This window comes from Panthera onca, chromosome B1, assembly GCF_046562875.1.
Source record: "Panthera onca isolate mPanOnc1 chromosome B1, mPanOnc1 haplotype 2, whole genome shotgun sequence".
Lineage (NCBI taxonomy): Eukaryota > Metazoa > Chordata > Mammalia > Carnivora > Felidae > Panthera > Panthera onca.
The window spans coordinates 134,010,822-134,033,192 of record NC_138342.1 but is presented as its reverse complement, the minus strand read 5'-3'; the positions used below and the strand labels follow the sequence as shown (position 1 = coordinate 134,033,192).

Sequence of the window (22,371 nt, the reverse complement as noted above, 5' to 3'; positions counted from 1 at the left end):
AAATTTAAGTTGCACAGTATGTAACTTTGATACATTTCTATACTGCAGTAAGATTACTGCCATAGTCACATCACATAATGACTTCCTTTTTGTGGTGAGAATATTTAAGATCTCTTACCATATATTACAATACTGTTAACTATCATCATAATGCTGTGTATTAGATCTCTAGTATTTATTAATTTTTAACTGCTAGTTTGTATCAACATCTCCCTACCTCACCCACCCCCAAGCTCCTGGTAACCACCATTATATTCTCTGTTTCTACAAGTTCAGCTTTTTTAGATTCTACATATAAGTGAAATCATACAGTATTTGTCTCTCTCTGTCTGACTTATGTCACATAGTATAATGCCCTCAGGCTCCATCCATGTTGTCACAAATGTCACGATTTTCTTCTTTCTCGTGGCTGAATAATATTCCATTGTCGATATACATCATACTTTCTTTATCCGTTCATCCCTTGATGGATACTTAGGTTGTTTCCATATGTTGGCTATTGTGAATAATGCTACAGTAAACATAGGGTAAACATCTTTTCAATATCCTGTTTTCCTGTCTTTGGATATATATCCACAAATGGGATTGCTACGTGGTATGGTAGTTCTCTTCTTAGTTTTGTACAGAACCACCATATTGTTTTTCATAGTGTCTGAACAAATTTACATCCCCACCAACACTGCCCAAGAATTTTTTGGTAATAATACCAAAAGCACAAGTAACAAGAGCAAAAATCAATAAGTAGGACTATATCAAACTGGAAGCTCCTGCACATCAAAGAAACAGTCAACCAAATAAAAAGGCAACCTGTGGAATGGGACAGAAAATTTGCAAACCACGTATCAGATAAGGGGCTAATATCCAAAATATATCAGCAACTCATACAACTCAATAGCCAAAACAAAACCTGATTTAAAAAGTGGGCAGAGAATCTGAATAGACATGTTTTGTTATGTTTTGTTTTGTGTTGTTTTGTTTTCCAAAGCAGACATCCAAATGGCTAACAGTACATGAAAAGATGCTTAACATTGCTAACATCAGAGAAATGCAAATCAAAGCCACAGTGAAATGCCACCTCACACTGTCAGAACGGCTCTCATCAGGGACACAAGAGATCAGGGGATTGGCGAGGATGTGAAGAAAATGAGCCCTCTTGTACCTGATAATTACATAAAATTCTTAAATTTAAAACCCGGAAAGAAACTTAGAGGTGACTGAGTTTAGTAGCTAGCACTTCACAGAGGAAGAAACTGAGGCTCAGAGGGGTTATAGTATTTGCCCAAACTCTCTTCCCTAAATGGGAGTAGCTTCAGGATTAGAGCCTAGACTCACTGACTCTTGATCAGGGCTCTTCTCTCATATCATGCTGTCATTCAGAGTAACTTTCACCAAGAAATCTAAAAGACCTCATTTTGTTTAGGATCCTTCTTACTTCTTAGTACATGGCACTGACATTTTAGAAACGCACTGTTCGACAGGACCCTTCACTGCATAGAGATTTCAGATCTCTTTCTGCTCTTTCACCATCTATCCCTCCAAGTAATTTACCTGAACATCTAGGCTGGGACTAGAGAGTCACCTGGTTGTCACTGCTACCTTGCACGGAGTGGCAGAAACTACTCCCCCCCCCCCCCCCCACACACACACCTTTTTTTTCTGGCTTACTAAAGGAAGGGTATGGATTTAGCTAACGTTATAGCACACCAAGAAACTGTGCTTTCCATTACTGACCATTATCATCCACTAAATATTCTTAGGATGACCCATAACTTAGTAGTAAGTATCTATTTTCATGGTGAACAGAAGAGAGTGAATGAAGGATGTGCAAATCCAATTCAATCTAAGGCACGTAGCCCAACATTAGTATTTTTAAATAGAAGATATTGTTAGAATTCTTTAGACACTAAATGTTGGAGGAAAGGCTATGGCTTAGACTAAAAAGAATAGTTTTTAATTAGAGGAAAAATTAAAATGTAAAGGATCAGGGGGCATTTTTTTCCCCTCTAACTTCTGTTTTCCATTGCTCTCCCTTTTCTCTGAGAATCCCTTTAGACCACTTAGAAAAGCAGAACTACAGAAGTGAACGACTGGGTTGTTCTGGAACCAGCGGGTGTGGTTAAGAGTCATGAGAAAGCCCTTAAATAAAAGCAGTGCTTCCTCTGTTCTGTCCAAAGACTGATTCTTTGAACCCGGGGGAAGCAAGGTGATTATTCCCTCCTGTGTTGGGGTGGAAACTGCTATGTGTGTATCCTTATCTTTTTAAAAAATTTATCTTAGGGGCACCTAGGTGGCTCAGTCGGATGAGCATCCGACTTCAGCTCAGGTCATGATATCATGGCTCGTGGGTTTGAGCCCCGCGTTGGGCTCTGTGCTGACAGCTCAGAGCCTGGAGCCTGCTTCAGATTCTTTGTCTCCCTCTCTCTCTGCCCCTTCCCCACTCACTCCATCTCTCTCTCAAAAAATAAACTAAATAAATAAATAAATAAATAAATAAACATTTCTCTTATTTTAATTTAAATATTTAGAAACTTGGAGGTTTATAACACCATCCGATATATGGATGCAGTAATGTATGCCAACTTGTTTTCTGCCAGCTTTTGTCATTTCAGGAGATTTGATATGCTGATATTTCATGGAACCCAAGGTGTGCATATTTTGTTTGTCCAATAGTACAGGTTTCTTTTGTTTTGCTTTTTTTTTATATAAATACTTTGCGCTTATTTCAGCAGTATTGATTTCAGTTGGAACTTTCCGTTGCTTCAAAAGGAATGTTCTATGCAGAGATCCTCAAACACGGAAGCAAAATAAGCCATTCTTGGGTTATGATCTAATTGAAAATGGCTTAAATAACAATTTTATATCATACCTAAAATGTACATCTGCACTCTGACATCTTATTGAATAATATATTTTTGTATTAGCTTTCTACATTTACTCTCTGTGTGCAGATCATGACATATTTGATTTGTTTCATATCGTCATAATCATGAGTAATAACTCAGTTATTCTTTGAGTATTACTGGCCCTTAATTTCACTTTATATAAACATACATTTGGCTTATATTTTAAAAATTTGCAAAACATTTGCATTAACCTTTTCACATTACAAACGTAATCAATATTAACCAAATTGGTTATATCAACAATGAAAGCTTTTATCATACAATTGTTTATTTATATCCATAATATAGTTATCAATTATAATATTCTCTATCAGAGCAGTTTTGCACTTCTTGGACAACTGAAAAATACTAGAGGTAAACAGAAATGTATTACATTTGGTTTCTACTCTCAAAAGTTGGACCGAATAATTGAAAACATCTTCGTGCTAATACTTTAGCCAGACTCTTGACATTATTGAAATTACATCTTTAAAATAAGAATGAAATCAGTGTTGACCCAAGACTGCCACATTCATTTCTGATGATTATGCTCTATAAAAATGCCTCTCTTCCTGTGGGCAGAGAAGGATCTGCACCCATGAAGCTTATGAGCCTCATCTGGGGATATGCCTGCCGCAGAGAACAGTGGTCCTTTTCTCTTTTCTTTTCTTTTCTTTTCTTTTCTTTTCTTTTCTCCCCTTCCCTCCCCTCCCCTTCCTCTTTCTTTCTCTTTCTTTCTTTCTTTCTTTCTTTCTTTCTTTCTTTCTCCTCTTCTTTTCTCTTCTTTTGTCCTTTTTCTAATTTATAAAACAGCTTCTGCTTTTCAAGCCGTGTGCCCACAGAATAGCGCAGAGAGAGGATCTTTTTCAAATTGACACAATTGAGATATATGGCCAACAATGGCCCTGTTATTAAGGAAGTTTTCATGGGTGAATCATGTTTCAAGAAAGGCCATTATAAATGGTAAAGATTTATTATGCGGATCACAGGAGAGAGCTTTGCATATGGGGGACGGAGAGCAGTATTTAGCATGGGTGGAGGTACAAGGTCTGCGATGAATATGACATGTGCAGTAGTTAGTGAAGAGACTGGATTGATTGGAACAAAATGTGCATGTCTTTGATGAGTAGAGGATTAAATGGGAAAGGTGAGCCAAGGTCAGATTGTGAGGATCCTGAATGCAGGGTGAGGAATTTGGATTTTACCCTCCAGATGAGAAATCACTCTAGGCATTTGTCCAGATTCATCACATGATCAGTGATAACTTATTTTAGGTAGATTAACCCGAGGTTATGCAGCACAGAATAAAGGGAATAAAGAAAGACTGAAGGCAAGGAGACAACATTAGAGTCTGCTGAATAGAATAGATTGTTTCCAGTATCTAGCCCAGGATCCAAGTAATAAAGATGAAAAGGAAGAACTTACATGATAGTTTTTTTTTTAATTATTACAACAAATGTTATTTTTACTGGATCTCTAAAAGGAATCCATATTTATTACAAAAATGTTAAAAATATAGACATGTATATTATATACAGTAATGTATATTAAATCAAGGTATATTTATATAGGCTGGGGTTTTTTTTTTTGTCATTTACTACAAAGTAGGCATTTCTTTTGTTAATAAAAATGCTTAGAGGACTTAATGTTTAATGAAGGTACACTATTTCAGTTTGAGTGCAGTGCAATTAACATTTGCAATACTATAAATTTAGATTTATTATCAATTTTCTGTTATTGTAAATACTACTGTAATGAACAGCAACCAACACAAATGTTTTATTCCATACTCTTCATCTCTCCTCCTCTGAAAAAAATAATAATAATAATAAATAAAAACAAGGGTGCCTGGCTGGACCAGTTGGAAGAACATGCAACTCTTGATCTTGGGATTGTGAGTTCGAGTCCTATGTCGGGTTTAGAGATTACTTAAATAAATAAGTAAATAAGTAACTAAAAATAATTGGGGCTCCTGGGCGGCTCAGTTGGTTAGACGTCCAACTCTTGGTTTCGGCTCCAGTCATGATCTCGCGATTGATGAGTTCGAGCACACCACGTCGAGCTCTGTGCTGACAGTGCAGAGCCTACTTGGGATTCTCTCTCTGTCTCTCTCTCTCTGCCCTTCACCCCACGCTCTCTTTCTGTCTCTCTCGAAATAAACTTAAAAATAAGAATAATAACTAAGTTAAGCATTTGTTCACGTATTTATTTTGCCTGGTTCGATTTCAGTTCTGATCGACCACTGCCTAACTTTAGTCCACTCTAAAAATTTGTGATTGGAGGGGCAAGTTTGTTATTGAACTTTTCTTGAGATCGTGGCCTCATTTTTGTTTACCGTTAAAAATGATGTATTTTAATCCATTGCTCTATCCACGGCCATTCAGATTACTTTGAAGTTTCTCTATTTCAAACAGCACTGTGATGGATTTTTTTGCATATATTTCCATGTGTACAAATAAGAGGACATAAACCCTTTTTTTTATACAAAAGTGAATTACAGGGACATACATCATATAAATCTTTAATATCCTGTGTACATCCATTAAATCAGCAGCAGTGGATGTCCTAATTTACATTCACTTCTGCAAGCGGAACAGAGAAGTTCCAATTTACCCACATCCTTGGCCATCCTTTCCTTTCAATGCCTGCAGTATCTCCTTTTTTTTGTATGTGAAATAATACCTCGTGTTGTTTTGCACTTCTCTGATAACTAATGAATTTTAGCATGTTTTTATATGTCTATTGGCCATTCAGACTTCTTGTCTGGAATTTACCCATTCTCTATCAAGTTGTTGGAGTTTTTTTATATATTCTGGACACTAATCCTGTGACAGTTATGTCATTTATCAGGGTGTTCTCCCAGTGTCTGTCTTTTAATCCTGTTTATTTAAAAAAAAAAAAAAAAGTATGGGCAAATTTATCAAAGTTTTTTTTTTTTTTTTTTTTTTTTTATGGCTTGTTTGTGGGCTACTTTGGCTAACAAGTCCTTCTCCAGTGTGAAAGGCTTTTCGCCTGTGTTTGTTCTAATTCTTAATTCTTCATGGCTTGGGGCGCCTGGGTGGCGCAGTCGGTTAAGCATCCGACTTCGGCCAGGTCACGATCTCGCGGTCCGTGAGTTCGAGCCCCGCGTCAGGCTCTGGGCTGATGGCTCGGAGCCTGGAGCCTGTTTCCGATTCTGTGTCTCCCTCTCTCTCTGCCCCTCCCCCGTTCATGCTCTGTCTCTCTCTGTCCCAAAAATAAATAAAAAACGTTGAAAAAAAAAATAAAAAAAAATAAATAAATAAATAAAAAAAAATAAAAAATTCTTCATGGCTTAATTATTTTATATTATGTTTGTAATTGATCTGACACTCATTTGCATAACTCCCTGGTGATTTTTCCAGTTTGAGGAAAATGAAAAGTGAAAAGCAAAAGACAAATCTGGTAAACTGTATTATAGTTTCCATTTTAAGCCCCTAATTGAGCCATGAAGACATTTTCTTCGTATTTAAGCAACAGATATCCACATCCGCCATGGTTTGTGATGATGAAAGTTAATGTCCTTCTCATTGACTGCACAGAAAATTTATTGGAATTCATCTACATGAAGTCTTTGCAAAGCAGTTCTCGTCTATGTTGAATATAGTTTCCTCTCCCTTGCATTTTCAGCCTTAGTTTGTCTAACCTCGTGCATGAGTCCAAAAGAAATACATTGTCATTTTTAAAACAGTTAACGTAAGATTCATTTTGCTTTCAGCAATTCACAGAGGCCGTGAGCCCTTCAGTGTTACCCCCTTCAGCTTTGCCTCTGGATCTGCTTAATAACGCAGTCACCGCCTTTAGTACCTTGGAAGATCTTATTCGGTATCTTGAACCAGATAGATGGCAATTGGACTTGGAAGATCTATACAGGCCAACTTGGCAACTTCTTGGCAAAGCTTTTGTTTTTGGAAGAAAATCCAGAGGTAAGTTCTGTCTTCAGATTCGAACCTCATTTGATTTTCTCAACAGCTAATGTTTCAGATTCTTCTACCATAGCTTCTAATGAGTAGAGTTTAAAATTCTTCAGTGATATATTTAACCCATTTTTGTAACATTTGAGCATATTTGCATAGTAAATGAGAGTGCATACAAAGAGAAGTCATTGTAATTCAGTGGGTTTGGAAAATTAAAAAGGACCGTTTTGCTGAATAATTGTGTCATTTTTTTAATTCAAAAATATCATTTTGATGAAGTCCTCTTTTATATCTCATGAGAATTTTTGCTTATTCAAATCTAATTTGGAAGGTATATTGATTTAGAGACTCAAGAAAGACTGCCTTAGCTGCTAAACCAGGTTTGGGCCTAGAAAAGGGAGAAAAACCAAAATCATTATCTACCTTCTCCTCATGGGTCAGGATTATATTAATTTCCATCTCCTAAGCCTGCAAACTTCTATAAATAATACCGAAAATAACAGTGGCTCAGCGTAAAATGGGACTAGTAGTTTCCAAGATAGAATTCAGAGCAAGAAAAGAATGACCTAAAGAAATTCCCACCATGGTAATTTTTCTCTCTGAAAGTCTGCCTCTGAAATGATCACTTGACCGTATGAGCCTATCTCCCTTCAAGAGTGAAAGTGTTGATGATTAAACTTAATTCCACGTGGTCAAGAAATTGGGAATAATGTTAATTGAGTCTTCTCTAAGGTTAGTTCATTTTCCTAGTGACGTCGGGATTGGAAAGTATCCATATCAGACACAAATGAACACACAACAGAAATAACTGGCGAATTATAATGCACTCAAAAAAAAAAAAAATCTCTTTCAAGTTCTCAAAAAGAAACATTGAAATCTATCCAGGATCACTCTAGAGAATGGAATGACAGTTTGGAGAATTTATATAGAAGGAACAAGGTTTAGTTGGTTTGAGCAATTCACAAGGGCAGATTGCACCAGACTTGTTCTTCTAAATCTTGTCAGAAAGAAACCCGATTCCTGCCCTTTCCTGCTAAGAGTTGCAGCCCTTCTGGATCAAGAGCTTTAATCTCAGCAGGTCATGTTCAGACTTGCCCAACCATGATATTTTGCTATGCCAACAGACGTGGTTTCCTTTCAGCAATATTTGAAATTGGTGTTAAAGTACATGGGCAGCGGAATCCTGTCCAGATGCTGAAAGCTGTTACATATTTATAAGATTGGATCTTGATGAATAACTTGATGAATAACTTACGAACACTTCCCTTCCCTCCCACTTAGGAACAGGAAAATGAAGATCTGCAAGGCTGGCTGAAACACTTGTGAATAGAGCCTTTGTTAAATTTGAAGTAGATTATCATGTTGATCTGGAAGAAGGCAAAGGGAGTAAACCAGGTTCTAAGCTCAGATCTTGTTTTTGACAGCTGATCTCAGGATTCCAGCCTAAAAATCTCCCCTCTACCCATGCCTTTAAGCCTGCACCTCTCCACCTGGTGCTTCAGTGAAGATTTGGCCAGAGGCAAGCATGTATTTAAAAGCATCCAGCACTGAACCAGCTCTTTCAAATATTCATTTAGCACTTTCCAAATTGATGTCCTTTGCAGTTTGCCAAAACTATTAACTTTTTAAGCATACAGTAAGTGTGAGAAAAGCAGTGTATATTTTTGGAACTCTACGTAAACTAAAATGCAGGTGTGGGATAACATCTATATAGACAAAACCAACTCCCCTCCCAAGGGTCTTTCTACAAAGGAACAAGGAGTAAAATGTTTAAAAGCTTCTAATTAGACATCAAAATTGATTTTCCACAGAATAAACATATCACAGTATTACCACATTCATCTTAGAAAGACCACCCTCAGATTGCATTACAGTAATAGAATATCCTTGGGCTGAATATCTTAAAAGAATGAACAAGGAACAAAGTGAAGTGTAACCATGATTTGTTTTCAGTGGGTATTACCTTTTTAGTAAAACTTGCAATATGGGTGAATCTGAACAAGAAAATTTGCACTAGGAAAAACAACTTTAATTGGCGCTATGCTCAAAATCTTCATTCTTTAGAAAGACAAACTAATGCATGTATTGTCTTAGGGAGTAGTTATGAAAAGGATATAAAGAACCCGAACACCGATTTTGATTTTTCAAATATTTTGCAGAGGGAAACTTCCATAATACTATAGCTAAGTTATTAAAAAAAAAAAAAAAAAAGGTATGTGTTGGACATGATCTTTCTCTTTTTTGTTCTTTTTTTTTTTTTTTTTTTTGGCATAGAAGCTCTTCACAATGTTTGGAGAATTTATGGAGAATTCATGACATTAAATTATAGTCACATGACTTATTTTAATGAAGCTTAGATGAGCTTGAAGCCTTACAAGTGGGAAGCTTAAATTTCAAATAAGATATGCCACATTGAAAATCCTTAATTGTATTTTTTAGCCCGGTGTGGACTGCGTTAATGTTTTTCATTTTTTTCCCCTTTTCTTCCTCTGGCTTAAGGTTTTCATTCATACATTGCTACTGCGGAAAAAGAAAATACCTTATTTTCTAAGTCAGGCTTACTTAAAAAGGGCTTTGACTTTTGTGTCAAACATGATAAATGAGTGGAAGCCAAGTTGCAAGGGTGTTTAAATTTTCACATTGCAGCAGGTATCATAACTCAGTTCACTTGGGAAATCTATCTAACCTTTTATTGTGGTTAAGTAAACATTTTAAAGTGAACATATACAGTCTCATTTTCTAGTTGCATGAAATAGTGTGTTTAACACTGAGGTAGATGAATAGCCTTTGAAGGCTAAGAGCTTCATTCACATCCTAAAGAGGTATAAATCTTAAATCAGCGTTCAAAGTGTTGGCAACCGGCTTTTGTATGTTTGTGCATGTTTTAGACTTTCTAAACCCTTCTTGCCCAGATACTAACTTCTAGAGAAAAGATTCAGATAAACTCATATACAGCTTTCACAATGAAAGAGCAGTATGTACAAATACTGTTAGTTCAGTGAAATGAAATCGGGTGAAATGTGTGACATGATTTAACTCAATTATCTCATTACTTTTATTAGAGATAAGTTGGTCTTTTATGATACTCAAAAGAATGAACTCATTTCCTCTTAAATATTTAAAAGCTTTCCTTCACATGATCAATTTTCAGTTGAAAGGGAAATCTTTAAATATTCAAAACAACGGTTTTCTATTGAGTTGGAAAAAATAATTGTTTAGCTAAATAGGATGTTGAAATGAACCTTTTGAATTGGTATTTCCTTGACGTTTCCTTATACTTGACCAAGGTTTTAATCAACCGTATAGTTTACATGTGCTTATAATTTACAATTGCATATGCATGATTTACAACATGTTTATTGAAAATACTTCCATTGGCTTCCTTTGACATTTTAGGAAAATTTTATCATGTGTACAAGTCAATATAGAATTGTAAAGCGAGCAAGAAGAAAACAAGCACTTGATTCTTAAATCACCTTGTCATTTGAAAATTATTTTAAAATACTGGCACTTAATTTTTTTTTTTTTTTTTTTTTTTTTTTACATTTATTCGTTTTTGAAAGACAGAGTGAGACAGAGTGCAAGCAGGGGAGGGGCAGAGAGCAAAGGAGACAGAATCTGAAGCAGGCTCTTGGCTCTGAGCAAGCGTTTAGCACAGAGCCTGATGCAGGGCTTGAACCCATGAACCATGAGATCATGGCCTGAGCTGAAGTCGGACACTTAACCAACTGAGCCACCCGGGCACCCCCAATATTTTTTTTCAACTTTTTTTGGCATTTAATTCTTTAAAACTGGAGTACTTAGTGATTATTATTACTTCAAGTCATCTTTAACCAGAAAATGTATTTCTTTTTTTTTCAATTCTTCTTTATAATGTTTCCCTTATTAGTAAAAGGTATTTAACTAGATTTATTGTATTTAGGTAATATTCCAAATTTTAATAAAATCTTTATTTTTGAAGAAAAATTTCTGATGAATTGTGTGTTATCCAAAACTCTTCAATTTTACTGGAACTGCTATTATTTGACTGTTTCTAGGGAGGGAAAAAGGCAAAGTCATAAGGCAGACATTAAAATTATAAAGTTGCTTATGCTAACAGTTAAGTACTATTCATGTTATATATAAATTCATATTAAGTATGACATGCTATTTTGATATCATTTAACTGAGGCAAGTATCATTTTCTAGTTAAAAACAATGATGCTTTCAGAATTTACTCCAACAATCTGATGAAAGAATATTTTGTTTGGTCTTCACAAGTAGGTATTCTTTTGAAGGATAAAACACTGTATAGTTAACCAACTTACCAAAAGAATAGAGACAATTGTTACAAATTAGACACTTCTTCCCTCCTTTAGAAGGAGAAGAATAGAATTCTGAAGGAGTCTCCTTAAGCTGAATTTCAGACTTTATGAATTACTCCATGCATCGGAAGCAGAGGTTTTCAGCAACCTCGGCCCTTTTAAAATGTATCATTTTTTTTTTCACTCATGGCCTACTCCGTTGTCCTCAAAACTTCATTCTCTTCATGCCTTTTTTACATTTTCTGGGTCTTATTGCCAAAAAAAGTTATGTAAAATTCTGTCTGCAAGTTTCTGTAAGTTGTTCTTCATTAATTGCATGAGCTTCTAATCCTTTTAAAAATTCCATTTGTTTTTTAATCAAAGCATTCATCATTTTACATTCTATTATTTCCTCCAGTGCTCTCCTTGTTTACTGTTTTACGAGGGTTAAAAGGTGTAGCCCTCTTTTTCTCTATAAAGTTTCCTATTTATAGCTCTCCACTGTTTTGTTGGCTCCGGTCTTAATATTGCACAATGGTATCTCTTTATTGGTCAGTCAGTCATAATGAAGCTTTGTTTACTATAAAATGAAAGTCCCACTGGCGAGCTGCAATAGCCCTAAAACCTAGTTAAAATAAGAAGGGATATTGTTGGCCATATTGTTTGTGAAACAAGATCGGTTTCTCTGTGAAAAGAGTCTGATGAGATGAATTCAGGCTCAAGGCATGAACATGTATTTTTCTTTGCTTCCTTTTATGCCATGTAGTGGTGGATCTGAACCTTCTAAAAGAGGAGGTAAGACTATACAGCTGCACACCTCGTAACTTCTCGGTGTCCATAAGGGAAGAACTAAAGAGAACCGATACCATTTTCTGGCCAGGTTGTCTCCTGGTTAAACGCTGTGGTGGAAACTGTGCCTGCTGTCTCCACAACTGCAATGAGTGTCAGTGCGTCCCGAGTAAAGTCACTAAAAAATACCATGAGGTAGGTGTGTCATTTTCTTTTCGGGTTCCTCCACATCTCAGAAGATAACAAAACTGTGTATCTGCAATGGACTGTTATTCGGAAAGGAGACACAGCATCCGGGGGGGGGGGGGGGGGGGGGGGAAGAAATAAGGTTCACAAACTAGTTCATGTTTTCATTTTTTAAAATTAGGACCTTTAACTCAAACGTCCAGGCGTTAAAGCTGTAGAAAGCTTGTCCTCTGATGATACAACATGGGCAGTGAGGGTTTCATCTGTCCTACAAAAACGAAAATGTGTTCTGCAGTGGAGAAAATGGGTGAAACTTTTCAACTTTAAACTTTTCCAAATACAAAGGGAAAATATTTTAATTTTTTTTTGTTTTTTTTTGTTTTTTAATGTTCATTTGTTTTTGAGAGACAGTGGGAGCCAGAGAGTGGCAGCGAGAGGGAGACATAGAATCTGAAACAGGCTCCAGGCTCTGAGCTGTCAGCACAGAGCCTGACGCGGGGCTGGAACTCACGAACCGCGAGATCATGACCTGAGCCGAAGTCAGACCCTTAACTGACTGAGCCCCCAGGCGCCCCTAAGGGAAAATATTTTAAAGACAGACTTAAAGAAATTATTGTCTATGTTGGAGAAAGGAGATCTTTGATATTTCTTTTTCCATTTGAGGCAACGTGGGCACATAAATCCCAAGTAGATATATTCGTAATTTTACCAATCTTCCTATTATTCATGTTGCCCCGAAAAGCATGTTAAACCCTTTATGGATTCCTTTCATCTTTTTATTCTGTGGAATTAAGGAAAATATAAATATTAAATGTTAGTAATGATTGTTTTTCAGACCTTTGGGAACCTTAGAACTTACACACTCCAAATTGTTGTTATTGCTAGAATATCCCCAGTTATACCCAGCCTTTCTCCAGGAGCGTTGTGTAGCATTCCTATATCAGGAAGCAAAACACTCTTGATGAGTCAGCTTTAATCTTATAAAACATTTAAATTATATCAAGTCAAAATCTGCCCTTCTGACTTCATTTCTGTATCATTGCATCTCATTACTTTTCATTTTTTACACTAAATAAAAGAACAACACAAAATAAATACCTACTAACTAAATGAAATAATTTTTCATGTGCATAAGGACATTAATAAAATTCTTTATCTGTTAGTCATCTAAATATACCCAGCGTCATAAACTGCACTTTATAGGACATGGCTGTCCTACCCTTCACCAGTATTGTGTTGGCAGCTGATAAAGGGGGACAAAAGCATTGGATTCCAATAGACAAGGAACACTGTTTTCATCCTAGACCTACCGTTAACTTGTGACCATCAGCAGGGCGCTTACCCTTGTAAAATAAATGTAAAATAGAATAACCTGTCGGGTTTTTCCCAGCTTTGTTATTCCATGACAATTACTACATTGCAGTCTGTGGAAAGTAATGTCCCAAACTGGCAGTCTGTGATAAAAATGGACTCTTTACCACCATTAGTCAAGTGCTACTTTCGTTTCTACATCCCATGCTTCTCAAGATTCTTGGGCTGGGAATCGTCTCCACTCTAGTTTCAGAAGGAGCTAATCATGAGCTTGGTGGCGCAGAGAGCTCCAGCCAGGCTGTGCCCAGAGGTCAGCCTTATTGCTCCTCTGTGAATTGGGAATCTGGGAGTCCAGGAAAAAACACTAAATACAGTCGTTCTAAACAGATTAAATAAACCGCCTTACAAGCAAGGCAGGCATCAGAATTGATCGGTGACCATGAAAGGATGTGATGAGAATAGGAATTAAGCCAGAGTGATCTTTTCTCACCTAAAATCATTCAGTTTGGGGCTTTCTAAAGCCAGTCCTTATTAAATATGGTATATTTGCAGACCTGATTTAGCCAACAACTTTTGGGTTTATAGCCACCATTCTAAGAGCTATACAACCCTGACCAGTCGTATTAGCCTTTTTTAAACAAGTTTATCGGATGCTGGGTCCACATCATGCTTTCTTTCATTAAAGCAGTCCTTGGGTCAGGCATATCCTCCTCCATCCTATACTTATATAATTTCTTTTCAAATCACATCGGTTTTAGGGTTATTAAGATAAGTTGCCCCAGGCGTAACCTGGGTGGCTCAGTTGGTTAAGCTTCTGACTTCAGCTCAGGTCTTGATCTTGAGTTTGTGAGTTCAGTCCCCACACTGGGCTCTCTGCTTACAGTGCAGAGCTCGCTTCAGATCCCCTGCCCACCTCTCTCTTTGCCCCTCCCCCACCCGCGCTCTCTCTCTTTCTCTCAAAAATAAATAAACATTAAAAAAAATTTTTTGCCACAGAGTATGAGGTATCTATTTTATAATCTCAGATCAAACTCTTGTGTGAGAAGGGACTATGGGAAATACTTGTAAACTTACTGGCCTTCCAGAATGACATCGCTCCATTATTCTTTAGTCTTTGGGTGGGGTGGTTATATGTGCATTATCTGTGTGTACACATATACAGCTATGGATGTTTATCTAATTCCATGACCACCTCTTACAAGCTTCCCACAAAGCATCTCTAATGCACGTGTGGACATATATAACTGTATGGTTGCCTACTTCACATGTCTCACAAGTATCTCCGGTAACCATCATGTCTTAATTTTTTATATTGCTTTGTGGGAATCGTTGATTTTTTTCTGTGATAGTGTTTTTGTTAACAAAACACCTTATTAAAAAAAAAGGGGGGGGTTTATTTGTTTGGTGTAATTGATCATTTCTGAAACCCAAATTTTTCTCAGTCATATATTCTGGAAGTAAGTTCTGAGCTTAGTACTACTCCTAGAGAAGTGAAATTATTTTTAAACAGAATTTCAAATAGTGCTAAAAATCATTAAATCATTGAATACCATTAATCTGGATCCAAAGACTTAATTCATTTGCAGTGAAGCCCATCTTGGGCCTTAATTCCTTTTGATGATTCCTTTCTTATTCCTATTGTTCCAGTTTTCAGTTTGAAGACTATTCCACCTCATGGAGAAGACAGAAGCAAAGACAGAGCTTAGATACCCTAATTCTTCTGTCTTTCACCTCTGTTATACTAGTTTCCTTAACTAATAAGCTGAATTATGTTCCTTGTGTTACTACAAATATAACAATTATTCCCCATTTGGGTTCCTTTACCACTTTCGGTGGTTTTTTTTTCAACCATTGTTTCAAAAATAAGTTTAGAAAATTAAAAGGCTTGAAATACATAAGATGATAGTATTGTTACATAGCGTAATTTTTAATTGTTTTAATGTTTATTTATTTTTGAGAGAGAGAGAGAGGCAGAGTGCAAGCAGGGGAGAGGCAGAGAGAGGGATACACAGAATCTGAAGCAGGCTCCAGGCTCTGAGCTGTCAGCACAGAGCCCAATGCGGGGCTCGAACTCGTGAACCATGAGATGGTGACCTGAGCCAAAGTCTGACACCCGATGGACTGAGCCACCCAGGCGCCCCAATATTACAGCATAATCCTCTTATTAAAAAGATTCTTACTACTTTTTACATCAAGTACCAGATACTATTTATTGGAAGCCAGTTTTGCCCCCCTCAAAATTCCCTTAAAGATTTTTCTATCTCACAAAAGGATTTTTCAGAAAGCGAGACAGGAACTTTACATATATATGAGCTCAGATGTTACGTCCTCCTCAAAATACATCCGAGTTTCCTGCCGGTCCTAGCGTAACTAGCCCATCTTCTGTGCATGTGTAGAACTTTAAAGACATGTTTATTAGAGATTATTTTTTTGCTATGTCATTCAGAATTATTGTTTATTTTTATTTGTTTTTACCGAATTGAGAACCAAAAAGAACAAAGATAACATTACATTGCAGTACTGAAGAAAACCATCTGTGAAGCCAAAGCTTGAAGCTGACATTTGTTAGCTGTGTGACTTGGGGCAAATTGCTTCTACTCTCTTGCACCTCAGGTTCCGCATCTGTGAAGTGAATATCTAACGCTCATACCTTACTGTGAGGATTAAAGGAGCTGACACAACACTTAGAACCGGGTCTGGCATATTTCAAGCCCTGAATATATATTAGCTATTCTCCCACTCATCTTTATTCCCCACCCTCTCTGCTTCACCTTATTCTTTGCTTATGGCAAACGATCAATAAAAATTTAATGAATTTTGCCCCAAGATAGGTAGAGTATTCTTTTCCAGGCAAAAAGATCTTTGGGATATTTTATTTATTTATTTATTTATTTATTTATTTATTTATTTGGTATGGTGTTGCTTTTCTTGCATAGATCTGTTCTGGATAAAAAGTATATAATTCAACTGCCTTTTTTTTGTAGTGAATACCACCCCCCATTGTTCCATGGCAGCCAAAATTTAACGGCACTTTGCACAGTGTGGGCAGTGGCACATGATCATCTATTTCCTGATGTTTCTTTTTGTACCTGATCTAATCTCTTCCATATTCTCGGATTTTAGTTTTTCCCTGGATTTTTTTTTTCCGTTGGTTTGTAATTTTAGTTTGAACCTCTCTCTCAAAATTGTTTGAGACATGCCTCTGTCTTGCTGTCTTCTTTAATATTATCTGGGACCTGTTGGTCATTTTCCAACCTATCGTTCTCCTCCAAAGTCAAAACTTCATAAAGAAATGAAGGAGAGCACTAATTAAGTCCCCTCCCATGTATTTTTAATTTCTTATCTAAGACTTTGCATCACTACAACATTATAAGATTCTTCTGCTATTTGTAAATCTCCACAAATATCAGTAGATGAAGACGGGGGTGGGGAGGTGCTATTATTCGGTTACTGCACCTCGACATAAGCACTCCTGGAGGAAAGAACGATTGTAAGTTTGTAGCCTGGCATGGCTGCCTGTTACGGCTGTATATGGTAGCTTCTCTAACTCTTACCTTTTATAGTAATTTTTTCCCCCTGCTAACTGGGAAAATGTATACAAGTGGAGTTAGGAATTAAAGACATTGGCTATGCCAATATTGCAGTTTATCTACCCACTCAACCTCATTCCAGAAGGAATTTTTAACAAAAGTTGGGTAAGTTACAGCACCAGTATCTTAACAGTTTTGATGCCACTTTAAGTTCAAAAACAGTAACTCAGTATTGACACATATAATATTTGACAGTCATTGGGTTAAGCTTCATGTTAAAATCATATATCCTTAGTAATTTTTATCTTGGAATTGTGAATTTTAATAGAAAAATCTGCTTTAAAAGTTCCCTATTTCTCATAGTTATTACAAGACTTTGCTGTTTAGCTCTCTAGGAAGAACGTTATTAAATCAGCAGAATGTATGACTAACAATATATTCTAAGTCTTTATAAAATTATTATCTATCAGTCTGACTTTAATAATTCATCTTTGGCCAAAGTACAAATACTGGTTATGTCCCTGTTCTCTCTAACGCTTCTGGTCACTCATGTGTAAAATAAGGGTAGCAATTGTAAATTACTTCATAGAATTCTTGTGAGTTAAAGTATGTAAAAACATTATTACAGTGCCTGGCACCCAGTAAGCATTCAAAAAATGTTAGCTGATTAACCTTTGATATGACCACATACTCCAAATGAGGTATACATTCTCTACTTTTCTCTTTTAAATCTTCAAATAAAACGGTCATAAGACTCGACTTGTGCCTCTTTGGATTAACGTACATTTCCCGGAAGAGTATCTTTTAGAAGTTGCTCTATGAAGTTATCACTGTCCTACCCAGAAAACAGAGAAACTAGACAACTTCGTATTATTATGTCCTCTGGTCTTTGTTCATAATCCAAACAAACACAATTCCTTGAAACTTTATTGTTTCTATTATAAGAAATGAAAATACACACCGAGTAGGTAGTTCTTATCAAATACTTCAGATAATCTTTTATAGAACACATAGCTGTGCCTTCCTGTCACAGTGTTAAAAGGAAATATCTTGAGTATCAGTGTCTGTTTTGCCATATTTTTATTAAAAGGCCAAACTGCACATTAAGTTCATTTAATAGAGGCATCATTGTTATTATCGCCAAGCCTCCGTTTACTGCACAGTGGGTCCAGCTGCGGAAAGTTAGCTGTGACGGAGGCTGATGTCTATGAAGTACATCTAATCCATCTCATCAAGTTTATAGAGGACTTGAAGCGTAGCCAAGAAAATTAATGAGTGGCATAATTGAGCAGACTCAGCTGTAGAGTGATCGTGTTTCCTTTCACAGGATCGCAGTACTTGTATTGCTTCAAGTATAAATTTTTGTTAAATGTGTGAAAAAAATGAATGAGTGAAAGAAACCAACAAACAGAAAGACGGCTGGGCAGTAGTGGTTTCAAACTACTTAATCAAGGTGAAATTCTCTGTAATATTGTCCGAGGAGTGAAACGGAGTGCACAGTAGGTCTTTCAATGTCAGGACCGTTCCGTATTCGGAGGCGGCATCCTTCCAAGTGGCTGCTATTAAAACCTCCTTTCTTTCACGAAAAGATGATGATCGTTTGTGATTTCTTTGAAGGGTGGGGGTAGGTGTTCACGATGCCTTCATCAGAAAAAAAAATAAAAATTTGTAAGTCTTTGTTGGGCCCCGAGATTCTTTTCTGAAATTTTACTTGTCCATGAAATCAAACGTTACAGACATTGGTTGATTTTAAAGATGGCTTACATTGTTCCCTTTCAGGTCCTTCAGTTGAGACCAAAGAGTGGTGTCAGGGGATTGCATAAATCTCTCACGGACGTGGCCCTGGAGCACCACGAGGAGTGTGACTGTGTGTGCAGAGGGCACACAGGAGGATAACCGCATCAGCACGCACAGCCTCTCCCAGAGCAGTACAGCTCAGTGGCTGATCTGTTAGACAACTTGCGCATTATCTCCATCTGTAATCTCAGTTGTTTGCTTCAGGGACCTTTCATCTTCAGGATTTACAGTGTATTCTAAAAGAGGAGACACCACACGGAATTAGAAGTTGTGCAACGGCTCTTTTGAGAGGAGAGGCCCGAATAACAGGAGAAAAGGTCTTTGGTCCTGGAAAAAAAATGAATGTTGTGCATCACTAGCTAGTGACAGAGTTGCCTTGTGCTTACTCAGCTAGCTGTGTTCCGTATTTCAGCTGTCTCCATGTGGCTTAGGCTAATGTCAGTACGGGGAAAAAACTGTGCGATGAGCACCTGATTCTGTTGCCTTGCTTAACTCTAAAGCTCCATGTTCTGGGCCTAAAATCACAGAAATCTGGAATTGTTTCCTTAACATTCACATATATAAACCAGAGTGTTCTATGTCCTACAACCTTGGTTTTTAAAAAGGAAGGGTGTTACGATAAATCAAACTTGTGTCATGCTGACAGGAAAGACTGGATTTTCCATATTTCTTACTAAAATTTCCACCATTTAGAAGAAGAGAACTCTGGAAGAGACAAACCTGAAGAGTGGCCTTATCTTCACTTTATCTACAAGTTGGTTTATTTGTTTTATCGTGTACATTTTTATATTCTCCTTTTGACACTATAACTGTTTGCTTTTCTAATCTTGTTAAATATATCTATTTTTACCAAAGGTATTTAATATTCTTTTTTATGACAACCTAGATCAACTATTTTTTAGCTTGGTAAAATTTTTCTAAACAGAATTGTTATAGCCAGAGGAACAAAGATGATATAAAATATTGTTGCTCTGACAGAAATACATGTATCTCATGGTCATACGGTGCTAGAGCTTAGATTGATCTGTGTTTTAAAATATTGAAGTGGGAAATCAATAGAATTTGATAAGTTGCAAAGACTTTTGGAAAATAAATTATCATATCTTCTACCCCTGTTATTGGAAATGCAAATAAAAAGCAACCTATGAAAGTTAGGCATTCAGATTCAGAATCAACTACTAACCCCTAACCCTTCTTTTGGTTAATGTGAGCCTAGCTCAGAAGAATATAAAGCACCTTGAAGAAAGACTGGACAGCTTACTGACAAAGCGCACTCTGCTGTCCTATAGGAACACATCCTATTTATTGTGATGTTCTGGTTTTATTATCTTTAAACTCTGTTCCATACCCTTGTATAAATACATGGATATTTTTATGTACAGAAGTATATCCCGTAACCAATTCACTTATTGTACTCTTTGGCAATTGAAATGAAAATCAGTAAATTACTTTGCTTGTACAATGCTTAATATTGTGCCTAGGTTATGTGGTGACTATTTGAATTAAAAACGTATTGGATCACCAAATAAAAAAAAAAAATGTGGCTATTTTGGAGATAAACGGTGTGTGTGTGTGTGTGTGTGTGTGTGCGCGCGCACGCAAGATTTGTCTTGGCGCCAGGACAGTGAAGATCAAGTTTTGTGTTACCGTGGTTTCCGTTATGCAAAAGCCTGTGTCAATTCAAAAAAGACAGGTAGAAAAGTGTTAAGGATTCCCTGTCTCTTGTCGCCAATATTTTGGAGCTCATTTCTTTTTCTCCCTGGTCTTGATACTGATTTCTGGTATATTAAATTGCACCTGACTTGAAAGTTGTATGTGATTTGTGAAATGGTTAGTGATCGATCATATGGCAGTGTAAAACTGAAAAAGGAAAAAATCTTGTAACTTTCCACTGTCTTCATTTTCAATGGCAGCTATTAAGTTGGCCGGCAGGGCGGGGGGGGTGGGGGGGAGCATAAATTGATTTGGCATACAGACTAAACATACCTTGTATAGCACACTTCCAGGTGTGGGTCCCTACCTTCAGGTGCAGATTTCTATTCAGGGCTTGTGTCTTTGCCTTTCCACCCGCCCCAGAAGGCCAGGTAGGGCCCAGGGCCATGCTGTCTTCAGACTGCTCCTGTAGGCCTGGGCAGTACCCTTTCTTGGTACTTTTCCATCCAGCGGTCCTACCCTGCGCCCGACCACTTGGAGAACAAATACAGGACCATACAAATGCTGCCTTATTGACTTACCTCCTCGTGGTTTGGTCCCAGCCCTGCGGAGGCCTGCTAGACGTAGTTCACTGTGCTTCACGGAAAATGCAGTGCCCCGTGTCTCCCTCTTGGCAATTTGCAAACCGGCATTAGCATAGCAGAGACTCAACTGAATCTGACAGTAAATGACCTGTGTAACTGTGTGTGATCCAGCGCTTCCCACCATTGAATGGAACGCCTTCTTTCCCTCATATTTTTGAATGTTTCTTTTTTGTTTACTTACAAAATGGTGAAAGCCAGAAGAAATGACTCTATGAAGGTAGTCCCACATGCTGTCGCCAGTGAGTGGGAAAAGCCAACTGCTTTATGCTTACTCACTCATAGACCTTTTTGTGCATTGGACCAAAAACAAACAAACAAACAAAAAATAACCCACCCATGGCACCTGTGACCATAATTTTTCGGATTTCCAGAAAAATCTTGTCTGTATTGACCACAAGTGTTTTACATGTGATATATTGGATTAGTGCTTTGCCCCTTGAGAGGAACTGTTTTGCTACCTTGTGATTTTATTAAAATAAAAGAGCAATCCCTAACTGGCACAAGGCGGGCTTTCATGTCTATATTTTTCATTTCTGTATTTCATTCCCTTTCTTATCTAGCAATAAGTGTACGCACTGTGGGAAGGAACAAATGAGAGAGTAATGAGAATTTACACTGTGAAAACACCCTGGCTTCATTTAGCTATTCTCAGAGCATCCCTCTCTCAAGGTGCATTTACTTAAGCTTGTGACTGGACTCAAGGAAAGGCAGAAGATACAAGTCTCCCTCAACATCATATATTTAGTATAATGCAAAGCGCTTACCTCCAAAAAAAGATGCTGAGTTTTTAATGTATTTTAACTATATATTATAAATACATTTAAAAGTTATAAATAATCACAATCCTTTGCATGCATAAGAAGGAGTAGAAAGTTGAAAATATAATCGACCACTTGCCTGGCATCCTGTTTTTCCTTCATGCTTCATACGTAGTCAGTCAACAAGTCCCGTTGGCTTTTTACCTTTTCAAAAGTCTCTCTTGTGTCGGTGTCTACCTCTCCATGTCTGCAGCTGCAGCTTTGACTTAGAGCCACATGGCTCGCCCTCATTATGCTGCCCACTCTCCTTTCCCCACTTTTCTGGTCCCTGGTCTCACTCCCCTCTGATCCACCCTTTGCACAACTAACAGGGGGAGTCCTTCCAACAAATCTGATTATGTCCCTGGGGTGGAAAATTTACAATTGAACTCCGAAGGATTAAATTTTAATTCTTTGCATGACACTCAGAATTTATTATTGTCTCATTGTTCATTTTTCACCATCAAGCCTAACGTACAGCTCTCGTCAACGAATACCTAACAGTTTCATGAGAATAGCGATACTTGTGCACATCCCTGTGCTGGCACACGCTGTTCTTGGAAG

The 22,371-nt window shown here is 37.2% G+C and overlaps 1 protein-coding gene across 2 annotated transcripts in view; it reads left to right on the top strand.

Annotated features, from left to right (window-relative positions):
• Positions 1-20,521, top strand: part of PDGFC (platelet derived growth factor C) — a 204,180-nt gene extending 183,659 nt beyond the window's left edge. Inside the window, exons 4-7 of one of the 2 annotated variants that reach the window (XM_060653911.3) lie at positions 6,619-6,826; positions 11,867-11,895; positions 11,981-12,084; positions 18,696-18,815. In XM_060653911.3, the coding sequence (XP_060509894.1) occupies positions 6,619-6,826; positions 11,867-11,895; positions 11,981-12,084; positions 18,696-18,708 (354 nt within the window). In that variant the 3' untranslated portion in view covers positions 18,709-18,815. Of the gene's footprint in view, positions 1-6,618; positions 6,827-11,866; positions 12,085-18,695 lie in introns of both variants that reach the window. The other variant, XM_060653910.3, reaches the window with a different exon arrangement.
• Positions 20,522-22,371: the final 1,850 nt, after the last annotated feature.